General features: G+C 38.5%; 1 protein-coding gene across 2 annotated transcripts in view; it reads right to left on the minus strand.

Moving 5' to 3' along the window:
• Positions 1-12,515, minus strand: part of LOC117396902 (collagen alpha-1(V) chain-like) — a 129,662-nt gene that overhangs the window by 38,995 nt on the left and 78,152 nt on the right. For both annotated transcript variants that reach the window (XM_033995213.3, XM_033995212.3), the window contains exons 13-22: positions 10,543-10,635; positions 9,920-9,976; positions 9,050-9,103; positions 8,701-8,754; positions 7,789-7,842; positions 5,986-6,039; positions 4,024-4,077; positions 3,464-3,508; positions 1,028-1,081; positions 754-798 (exon numbers count right to left, since the gene is read on the minus strand). In XM_033995213.3, coding sequence (XP_033851104.2) covers positions 754-798; positions 1,028-1,081; positions 3,464-3,508; positions 4,024-4,077; positions 5,986-6,039; positions 7,789-7,842; positions 8,701-8,754; positions 9,050-9,103; positions 9,920-9,976; positions 10,543-10,635 — 564 coding nt within the window. The remainder of the gene's footprint in view (positions 1-753; positions 799-1,027; positions 1,082-3,463; positions 3,509-4,023; positions 4,078-5,985; positions 6,040-7,788; positions 7,843-8,700; positions 8,755-9,049; positions 9,104-9,919; positions 9,977-10,542; positions 10,636-12,515) is intronic.

The raw sequence follows: 12,515 nt of genomic DNA on the forward strand, positions 1-12,515 counted from the left end.
ATGTAGAGAAATGAGATCTGTGATGGGGTTCTTTTACAACATGCAATCTAGTTTTTAATTGTATCTAATGTATACCAGAGTGTAACAATTCACCTGTCCTCTGCAACCCTCAATGTGGGATTTCTAACACCCATTGGTTGCAGGGGGGACAGATAAATGGTTACACTGTGCCGTACTAGATGTACTGTCCTCAGACGTTAGACAAGATTCTGGGAGCTTTATTGAGACAACAGGGATGCTTAGAATTTTGAGTTTGAAACAAACTGAATCTGAATCTTTGGAAGTGTAGTCAAAGCAACCTTTATATCTAATTGGTTCCCAACTGATGTTCTAATATAAATACATCCACAGTGCTTAATGAGACACTATTATGTAGCTGTTTACAATGAGCAGAATACCCCAGGGCTACTGCCAGATTCCAGCACTCCGCCACATACTCTCACAGTCCATAGACATCGCTCTAAACACTTTCAATTCCAAGTTACCTGTGCTGTAGACTATTTCATTAGAATAGGGAATTGGCTGGCAGGGACAATGTGTAATTTTTCAGCTGTGAAATAATTGTGAGATTGTGAACAGTGCATGCATTATGCACTAGCTGTGATTGTTGCAAACGGCTACCTCTAGCTAATTGCCAATCAGTTAGGAAACTGAGACTTGAAAATTGCTGACTTGAAGTAAACTCTCTCCTAACATAACTAATGAGTACGGTTATATTGGAACTAAAGACAAAACTGTTTTTTTTTTACTTACAAAATTTCCTTTTGGACCAGGCTGGCCATCCATACCTGCAACTCCCTGGAGAAAAAAGAAATCCTTTTTAACAACTTTGAAGAAATGGTAAATACATTGCATAACACTTTCTGTAGGCTTACATATTTTATGTGATATACTGTATTTTTGAAAGCTTAATTTTGCATGTGTCATAAAAAAATATGTTTCCCCCTACAAGGACAAGGATCAAAGAGAGTTGCTGATGTGTCAATGTTGTCACTCAATGATTGATTTAATTTCAAGCAATACTCACTGGAGAGCCAACAGGTCCGGTGGGGCCCTTTGGTCCTAGCAAACCACGAGGACCCTGCAAAAGAAACAACAATGAATCTGGTACATGAACACAAGCAGGGGGCTGATTATCACTACAGCATCTTCAAAGCAAGGCTGTTAAAATTCTAGCTCTGGTATTAAAGGATACCAAAGCAATCACGAGTATTAGGAATAGAAATTGCAAACATCTGTTACATCTTCTTATATAACAGCCCTGGCAGGTCTTCAGGCACATACCACAGCATGTACAAGATCTTTCTGGGAATTGAAGGAAGACTTCACTGCTCCATCTGCTGGGCAGGTGGTTAAACTGCAAGGCTGGTCGTGAGCCCTCCATCTGGGGCTGTGTACAGACTTAACTCTACTGGGAAATGGCAGTATGCAAGTTCATCTCTGCCAGATGTTGTGCAGATCCCTTTTATCCTGTGTTCACATTTGAGCTTTCATTTAAAATCCTTCCAATGTTACTGCACGGCGCAGTATTTAAGCCCTTTCCTAAAGCACAGTCACATACAACGCATAACAAGGTGTATAATAGATTACAAGTCACATCCCAACATGGAAGCTAGCGGCAATTACACTAATGATGAGTGTCTCGCATGGCAAATTTCAAAAGCTTCACAGCGTATTACCAATGGAGTGCTTAAATATTATATGTCAACTGTTTGAATGAGCCAGGTTATTTAGCTACCGGTTGTTATATTTTAAACTCATTTTCAATTCCATGACTCGTATAGCTTTGTATGAGTTTACCATCTAGTTCTTTTAAAGCAGAGTGGTTCACTTGCACTTGTGTGTGACTGGTTGTGGTGCTGTAATCAGTGTGAGAGGAGCCACATCCAACATGATTTGAGTCAGCGAGCTCATATGAATGAAGACTCAATGCAAACAACAAATGCCTCCCCAGACATTGAAGGCAACAGGCAGGATGGCACTGTGGAGTCAGTACCTTTGTGGGCACACGTATAGATATCAGAGAGATTTGAGACATACAACAGGGGTGGCAAAACAACGCACAGAAACAGAACAGAGATTAGACAATATGCCCTTCAGATTTCAGAAGAGGACAAGACACCTGGGTCTTTTTCAAATCACAGCTCAAAAATAAGCTGTTATTGCAGAAGAAGAAAATTGCATACTGCCTGGCCAAGCTGTAGACAAGATTCAAGGGCAGGGTAACTATTTAAAGCTATATATTTTTAAACCACCCCAAAATAAACAAAAAGCCAAACATGTAATACATGCCCGCACTCTTAGATCAGGTCCTTCACAGGCTGGCAGAGTTATAAGGAAACAAAGCAAGATGTTTTCTCTTTATTAGATTTTAAGACCCACGGAGCCCTCAGTGTTCTTTTAAAGTTGAGCCTCACATGTGTGCAGCAGACACGGTGCATCAAGGTGAAAACGGGGAGAAACAAACTATGAGCAGGTAGATGTTTCAGAACCAGGGAAACTGGCAAATGTGCTTCCCTTTGCTCCGATGAAGTTAATACTATCAAATAGAGGACAGCATTTTTTGAACAACAAAGCTATTTTTAGAGGAATGACTCTTTAAAACACACTAGAATAGAACTGGAATTGTGCCAGACAAAATTGACTTTTTTAAGGTTCTTCAGATTTAGAGCTCCCTGATGCATTTCATTTTCTAATGGAGTTCGATAGGATTTCGTTTAAGGGCCGTCTGCAATCCGATCTCAGATCTGTTAGGAGTCCCTCTCCTGTTATATTAGGTAAAAGCACGGCAAACTTCAGTAAAGTGTGCAAAACATACCATTATGAAAACTCCCATACATATTCCTTGGTCCTATTGTATTAATCTAAAGAGAGGTTCATATAAACATAACCATGGTTTAAATCATTACAAATACAGTCCTCTTTGGAATACTATTAAAACCTCGAATTAACAGTATTTGGATCCACTGCTAGTAAATACATGTACTTATTGGATCCCCTTACAGCACCACAGGTTTAACATACAGTGCCAATGCCCTGGAGCTCTTTCTGAGATACAGAAATACTTTCTGTCATACTGTGCAAATCAAAAAGAACAACCGCCTCCACAGAGTGGCAGTATTCTATGCCAGGCCCCTCATACCATACCGGGCACCTCGGAGTGCACTTCCTGGACAGTCTGGACACTAGAAATGGACTGCCTTATGCCATGCATGGCTGGTTACTGCAGAACAGCATATGTCATTCACAGAAGGTGGGAACTCAAGATGGGAGCAGTCAACAATCTCTCTGTAAGTCATAGAATTTGCAGCTTTGTCATCTCAACAGCTCCCCCTGCTACAGTGAATTTCACAGTGCAGCATACGCACAGACGCAGCGCTTCATAGAAAATACCTTTCCATAGTTATGTACTAATGTATCGGTAGAAACATTTGTTTAAAACATTACAACGAATAGCACTTACGGGTTCACCTGGTAATCCTCTTAGTCCAATCTCTCCATCGTCTCCCTAAAAAAAAAAAAAGAAAATTGAAGAATTTATTACAGGAAAATGCCTGTAATGGAGCTTTTGTTACTTGCTCATCATTTTGAATTTTGTGGCCCCATAGTTTCAAAGAAGGGTATTTTAACTATGGTTTGGAACTGTGTATTGTACCTTAAATGTTAAATATCCTGGTATGCTGTATCATTGTAGTAAGAAGTCTGACATGTTTATTCTAACATGGAAAGCAACACTAAATTAACTGAAAGTTTTACCTCTTTACACAACATGATCACCACTGTACTGTAACAGATTCATTACAGTACACTTGCAGTACCATTTAAATATCCCTAGATGGAGCCTTTTCATAGTTTGGAACAGTAATGATGCACAATGGGCCAGGTTATCAAGGTCTTTACACCAAAAATGAAATGAGTTAAAAAAAAAACAAAAAAAAAAAAACACATCTCTTAATGTTACATTTGGTTTGAGGAGTTTAAATTAGGTCTGATATAGCATATGAATGAAACAAACAAACCTACCCTTTCACCATCTTCTCCTGGTGGGCCCGGGGGACCAGCTGGACCAGAGTCTCCCTACAAAGACACACAGTGATCAATATATACAGGACCATAGTCCTGCCAGCCAGGCTGAAAAACATTTCAATTATTTATTTTCAATTACCACAATATCAGTGATATGTGGCCACCACTGCATTGCAAACAAGGTCCATATGTCTGAAAACAATTTACTATATTTTCCAATAATGTATTCTGCTAATAAGACACATCACGGCCATTACTGCTGTTACTTTATTCACAATTTTGAATACATGAGCTATAGTTTTCTTCTAATGGCTGCCATATGTTAAATAATGGATGTGGCTGCACAGTAGCTATACATATAAATCAAAACTGACTTTTTAACCAATCAGCAGGGAGAATATATATATATATATATATATATATATATATATATATATATATATATATATATATATATATATATATATATATGAGAATAGAATTCAGCATTTGATGTTTCATGAAAGCCTCATTGGGTGGTTTCAGTTCATGTCAGAGGGGATTTAGGTTAAACATGGTGATAGTAAGGATGATGCAGGACTCAAAGCTGGACTGCACTCAGCTAACGCAGTGACGTGCCCACCAGTATATTGCAACAGTACGTCTTGGCTGCAGTCTTTTGATAATAATACTGATTACTGAAACATGTATTTAAGTATTTTTTGGTAGGAAATATTGTCAATTAGTAGCAGACAGGGGGATTATCCTTGAAGTAGACTTTGGACAGCTAATTGGGTAAAAAAAAGAAAAAAAAAGCCATGTCTGGTTCTCTTTTACTTTAAGAGTAATAGAACAGCTGGGCTCCACCTCCACACACATATTCCTCAATGTGACTATTAATAGAACAGCTTGAGAGTCAGGAAATGGAACAATCATGAATTAAACCAACTAATGACGTCATCGACAAAGTAAGAGCCGTGCAGAGACAATCACCTGTTCAGGTGTTCAACTGAATTCTAGTCATTGCATGTGCTTATTATGTTACTTTATAACAGTGCTGTGAGGATAGCTCTTATTATTATTATTATTATTATTATTATTATTATTATTATTATTTATAATAATAATAATAATAATATAGTAGCATTATAACTTTTTTTTTAGACATGGCAAACATTAAATAATGAAATTAATGAAATACAGCTAAATCTGTGACATAAGTGCTTACTTAGTAGGGATACATTCCTGTCTGAATTGAACAGGGTTTTTGTAAAAGGGATCTTTTGTTTTACCATTATGCATTTTAGTATTTGGAGAATTTCTATTAAAGGCGATCCATACTTATTTGATATACCTGCTGTGTCGAGTAATTGTGTCAATCTGTTCCATTCTCCAAGAATAAAAGCATGCTATTGTTATTGTTGTATCCACCAAATGCCAACATAACAGCTTTCTATCCAGCTGAATCATCAGGAAACACATCAGGTTTGAATTAAGGCCTGGCCGATTTTGCAAAATAAGTCACTGAAAACAAAGTTTTACCCTACCCAAATCATTGCATGTGTTAAATATGCTTCTCTTGTTTTTATTGGCATGAGTACAGATATAATAAAGCTGTAAAAATGAAGAAATTCAATTTTATAACTGTTCAGTTCATGGAAACAAGAGATTTCTTAGTATCCCGTATAATATATTTTTGTCCCTGCTGACATTTAAGCAATGAAAGAGTGGTACAAACTACGTTTTTTATTAAATGGGCCCTGAGAGTAATAACAGGACAGTTTCATCAAAACTAACAATATGTTTTTTCAACTGCGTGCACAATCGCTGTTTTTTCTTAACTAACTAGCTTTAGGTGGATGATTGTAATCCTTGGTATTTCTTGCTCATGTCATCAAAGTTGGTGGAAAAGTTTGAATATTCCAGAAAAATGTAAAATAAAGAAAACAAGAAAAGGTCAACAATATAGAACAGGCTTACTCTGTGTCCCTTTTCACCAGGTAAACCAGCCAGCCCGTCAAATCCTCTATCACCCTGAAAGAAGAAGAACAACAACAATATTGAGGGGGGTGGAATACTTCAATATATACCGTGCCTATGAGGGTTAAACCCCCATATTGTATAGCTATGTCAAATTCAGCATGTGATGTGATATGACCCATTTACTGTTTGGGCACCAAACAATCTGACAAAGGTAACTCTTAACTGTTATAGGTGTGTTTCTAATGACACTAAACAAGTAACAAACCATTAGGGGTGTTTAAAAAAAGAAACAGAATATAAAGGTTCAAATCACTAGGTAGGCTTGCATAGCTCTCTGCCACCCAATGGTTCCTGTAAACGTGGTCCCTTTGATTTAAATGGGATTTTCACTGAACACAACCCCATCTGGTGGCCAAATGTTTCCTAAAAGTAAAATCAGAATATTATGCACAAAACTGAAAATACTGTAATGTGCATGTGAGCTAAAATCAGCATTCTGTTTAAAATTCTTCTTAACACGTTAGCAGGTTATTAAACCGGTGCTAGCTTTGCAGTGGAGTAAAACAAAACAGATGCCCTGCTATTCAGACATTCAGTGAATGCACACCACCAATTTAAACATAGAACATACTGCAAAATATCAAGATACACCAGATAGCTGTATACTCTCTGCAGTATACTGTAATTCAATGAACTGAAAAGCCAAGATAAGCCTTTCACCATTGCAAACAACACAGCATATGTTTCATTACAGTGAGCACAGCAGTGTAAACAAGGTCAGAATATGTACAACCTGCACCTTCCTTATTAACAGAATCCTTATTGTGTAAGCATTATTAGCCAATCCACACAGCTTTGAAGATTTCAGGCTTTTAGTTATGGCTTTACAGTTTTTAAATGAGTTTTTTTTTTTTTTTAACCTATTTCCGTGCACATAAAACACAGCCCTAAGCCCCATTAGGTATCACATGTCTAGTTGTCTTTTTAAATCTTATTTTCACTTGAATGGATTTTCTAATCTGCTGACAGCTTAAGATAAAGGGTGTCTAGGCAGCGTTTTGACTCTGAACCAAAAACGTATTGTGGAGTTGTATTCACAATTTGAAATTAGGTATGCGTAATGCAAGGATCCTGGTTTTGACAGGTATTAAATTAAGCCACACAGGCGTAAATAAATCTATACAGTACATTAAACTATGTCTATGGGGACTCATGTGCTTGCTTTGGACAGGTGATTATGAATATAAGACATTACAAATTATTGGGATGTGAACTCTCAGCCAAGCCTGTAGGAATTGTATATATTAGCCTGGGCCATTTCATATCCTTCCTTTTATGATTACGGTATCTCACCATAGATCTGTTTGATGGTACATCTTTCACATTAATACCATTTAAAATCAGTCTATCATATTTCAGACGTGGTGGGCATTATTGCAATTATATGTACATTTATTCTGCAGAGGGAAAATTCTTCCTGAAAAAAGCTTTATTGTCCCTTTGTTATCTTTTTTTCTAGCTTCTGCCTGGCAGTTTAACCTGGATTGCAAACAGTTTTTAACTTCCAATTTTCCAGCCATTGTCTGGGTTCTGACCAATTTCTAAAAACAGATGACTGGCACTGATGGTAAACACTGTGGGTCACTACAAAAGATCCTCAAGTACAAAGCTGGCTGTATCAGAGTGGACTGCAGCCACCATTTGCCACCTGGGGGGCAACTGAACCAAAGTGAATAACTACTACCATGTGGGATTAGGGGAGAAACACACTCAAAATGATCTTGAAAGCTTGAAAAATACCTTTGTCCCTGTTTGACCAGGCATTCCTCTAGCCCCATCAGAGCCAGCTCGACCCTGCAACAAGACATCAAAGAACATAAGTTAGTGTGGGTAACAACAAGCCGTCTAATGACTAGGAGCCACCTACACCAGTAAACTAGCTTTTAGTAGGCAGCTAAGTCACACGACATTGAGCATTTTTTTACAGGGACAAACAATATCTCATAGCAGATGGCATTCGTGAAATGAAATGTTTTGTTTCTGTAAAACAGGGCACCAATCAAGTGCATCATGTTAGGCACGCACACCTCCAGTATGGGATGTATTTTCTTTTTTTTATTATTTCCATAGGCTTTCATTTGTTGATGTTAGGGTATGTTGCATTGCAACACATTTTGTTCCCAATTCAATTATTTGTGTTGCATCTTACTGCTCTGGCACACTCATTTCCAAGGCCCTTTATGTAAAGTGGATTACTGCCTCTATTTTCTCCAAGAAACACAATGGGTCAATTACACTTTCTGTGGCTTCAATGAAGCAAAGAAAATAATGAAATTCAAACCTCTTTTCTAAACAAAAAACAGTGCCAGTAAAATACTCAATCTCAAATGTCGATTAGAATGTGACAGAAATGTTTACTATAAACTCTGTAATTGGAAGGGAAAAGCCAAATAAGAGGCCTGAGTATTGCATGTTTAATTGTTTGCTGTATTTCCCACACATGGGTATTATATATTTGTCTATAAAATGCATCCATCATTGTGTTTGATTTAATACAGACATTTACCCTTACGTTAATGACATGCTTTGAAAAATACTATAAATAGTGTACAGATATATAACACATGGGGTATGGTGTGCAGGTGGTGGAAGTAATTTGACTACAAACTGCAGTTACAAAACAAATCTAAATAAAAATAAAACTTCATTTACCCTGCGTCCGGGTTTTCCTGATGGTCCTGGAGGGCCCATAGCGCCACGGGGACCCTAGATTTAATACAGAGAATGATACTGATGCGCACATGCTTTTTTTTCCCCCATTGGCACTTTGAGCAAAGTAAAAATCCCATAATCCGGTAATATATGTGTAGCAGAGTTCATGTTTTTTTTATTTTTTAAAGCCTTGGTGGGAGTTTCAATACTTAAGGACTCCCTTTATAAAATACTGCAGAGCATATGACAAATAGGTGAAATACTGCAGCATTCAACAATATTCTGATTCAAAGCAGTTTGCGCTCTTATTCTTTCAGTGTTATGGGGTTAAACCAGCTACTTGACTCACCTGTGGGCCATTATCTCCTGGATCGCCTTTTACTCCTGAAACACCTGGTTGACCCTGGGAATACAAAACTAAAGTTGATACAATACTAAAAGCTATGGACACAATACTTACCAAATGATCTCCAATGGCAGTGTAATGGCAATGCAAGATGATTCTTTTCTCTTCACCGCAGCAATTCCCCATACAGCTCAGGAGATACAAAGATTCAGTGGGCGTCCTCCGATCCCACAACCAAGCCAGTTTCCTCTTTTACACCCAGGAACTCGAGAGCGGATGTCAGCAAGCTACCAGCCACTGAAGGACAAAGGCCAGCCCTGCAGGTGTCCGCTCTGAGCTCACTGGGTGCCTGGCCAGCAGGGTCCGCTGTAGCGCAATGAAGAGATGCAGTCCCTGCTGGTTTTGCCTTCCTAACCCACGGGAGTGTCAGAGCCAATGCAACTCTCCCTTTGAAATCCCCAGCGAAGACTGCCAACTCCGCACAGCCAGGATTGTGAACCTGCGCTGTATGACTCATCCTGCACACCACACTGCTGTGCTTTTACCAGGTCAGCAACTCTGGGACCCCCTGGGAATATAATATTCTTTTTTCTGTAGGGGTAGACTCTATTCTGCTGGCATCCCTATTCAGGTAGTGCATTATACTTTGTATACTATGTATGTCCAATAACATGTAATAAGGCACCCACAGGACCTCTGCATTACTTATTACATGGATAGCAAAGTGACATGCTGTAGCTGGCAGTAGTATGCAAGCACAACTGGGAATTTAACATAGCAGTTGTGCTTGATTATGTTCAGTTTAAGTACATGGTTCATTGTGTAAACAAACAACTAAAATAGTCAAATATGAAATTAAAACCTGTTACTTACCAGAGGGCCTGGCCTTCCTGTTAGACCCATTGGACCAGTTGGACCTCTCATTGCCAGCTGTGAAATTAAGGAGAATGTCGTTAGAACCTGAAAGCACACTGAGAAGTATTACAATACAGATAACCCAAGTAATATGATAATAAACCACCGATTAATCTATACTAAGGAAGATCCGACACCGATAAACCAATACAAAAGGGACTCAACGCCATGCTGGTGACCAGCTGAGTTTGGGGATTGGAAGAAATATTTACCGGCCTCTTACCAGGCAGCCAGCAGTTTTATAAAATCCTATTAATGAATGTTGGAGTGTAGACAACAAACACTTCACTGCAGAAATTTTAAGAAAAGGGAATGTTAATGGATCTGTTTTCCTCTTGGACCAGCCTAACCCGCTCCTCAACCAACACCAAATCTCCTGGACCAGCATGGAAGCTGAAAACCAGAAAACTACCAGCTCTGACCAGCAGACAGTACACCAGTACAGGTCACTGCTGGAATCACACTACTCCTGTATGGTGGGTGGTTCCAACACTATTAAGTAGAGACTTATCCATTGAGAAGAACTCCTGTATTAAAACAATCTGAAAGGCGTTTGATGTGGAAAGCTTCATTGTACTTACCCTCGCCTGTTGCATTATGGCTTGCATCTGGGCTTCCTGTGCTGAAACAGCAGGTCCCTTCTGTCCTGCATCTCCTCCTGCACTGAATCGGAACTGCAGGAATGAAGGGCAGAGTTTAATACAAGTACATAACAGTGCAAGGAAAAGACCACAAGCAGTTCCTCATGCAGTCTTTTGTTGTTTTTACTTTTAATCAGAAGCCTGATCATGCATCTTGAGCTATAGTCTGTATTCAGGTTTGCAGATCCACAGGAGGTGGTTTGTTTATTGTTATAATGTTGCAAGATTCCTCTATTGTCCCTCTATTGGTAGCATATGTATGGAAACACAGTCACTAGAGTAGCGGACAAAAAATTAGATTTGGCACCTGGTCCATGGCCCTACTTGCGTAATGTGATTTAGGTTTGTTAAAATAATTTGCCCTAATTAAACCTGTCTAATTAAAACTGTAGGTTTATAGGACAGCAGCAAGCATTCTCATCATCTGCCAATACATTGTTTGCTGTCAGCAGTGGGTGTTGGTTCTAAAGATGTGTGATATATTGGGGTTTATTATTAAGGTTGGAAAGTTTAAAATGTTTAAAAACAGTAAATAGAAAGAAAAAATCTGAAATCCTTTTTTTTTTAAATTATTCACAGTATCTTGCTACATAGTATTACACTGTAATTGAATGTGAAAATGAATGTTAAATATTAAATATATACAAGGTAAAATATAAATATAACTATGCTTACTAAATCAAATCTACTTTTTAAAATTAAAAATGATATGATGGTTTAAATGGTTAATGGCCCCTTGACACAAATGGTTGATGTAGATTTACAATGGTGGGCCAATACACCCATTTGTCATCCCCAACAGCCAAGCCCAACCACTGCGACACCCCCTCCAAGTCAGTGTGACCTAGGTCTGAAATTCAAGTGCATTGTGTGCATCACTCAGGAATAAAGCACAGTGAATCTGACAGAAGTGGAACATAAGAGCTCGGAACCACTGCTTCAAGTGTACTGAAACAGGATGGACTGCACCACTTGCCTTTTAGAAACAAAACGATAGCCAGGCCCCAAAATATGTGAAGAAAGCATTACTTATTATAGCATATGATAATAAACCACCGACCAGAATTGTGCAATTTAGCATACCTTTCAAATTGACATCTAACTCAATTTCCATGTAACACAGGCCAGGCACAGCAAGGGACAGGCCTAACTACTGTATCTGCAATCACACGCTTTCCAGAACTCTCTTCAGTAAGTAAACAAAGGAAAATATACTTATTGATGGCATTCCAAGGGTTAAACTAAGCCCACAGCAGAACACGCTGCCAGATCACATTTTAGACATTAACCGTTTTCACCATCAAAACACCCCTCTGCCAAGCTCATAATAGGTGTCAGATTTATCGTGGCTAAAATTAGCTCAGGGGGGATAAACATTAAATTACGTTTCATGATGTAGTTCCTACCATACATACTCTTCCAGTGTTTGCCTTTCTAGTGCCAAAAAAACCCCAGTTCATGCGAGAGTCTCATCCACTGCAAACTACACTGAACTGTTAATGTATTAAATCAATGATAATCCACTGAACTGTCAAACCCTTTATAAAAAATAAAATACAATAAAAAAGCCCCTTTATTTTTGATGAAGGTCTTTTTAGTTTTGCTGAAAAAATGAGCGGCACTGGCTTTATTAACGATTCTGAGTGTAATTGTAGCAGATGATGGAAAGCTGTTTGGAGCTCCAGAATGTACTGTTCTTTAGGCACCCACTGTGGGAATTTAGGGCTGGAAACAGCAACCTTGAAAAAAAACATTTTGGATTGATTAGACTGTGTTTTCTGCTCTCTGCTGAAATGCAAGAAAGCCTTGCTATTTGTTATAATACGGTCGTAATGAGTTCCTCATGACTGAGGCAGAGGGAAGAGCTTTCTTCTTTAAACAGAATTCATTTCTCAGACTCCAGCAAGACAACA

The sequence above is a fragment of the Acipenser ruthenus genome, chromosome 31 (assembly GCF_902713425.1).
Source record: "Acipenser ruthenus chromosome 31, fAciRut3.2 maternal haplotype, whole genome shotgun sequence".
In the NCBI taxonomy this organism is placed as follows: domain Eukaryota; kingdom Metazoa; phylum Chordata; class Actinopteri; order Acipenseriformes; family Acipenseridae; genus Acipenser; species Acipenser ruthenus.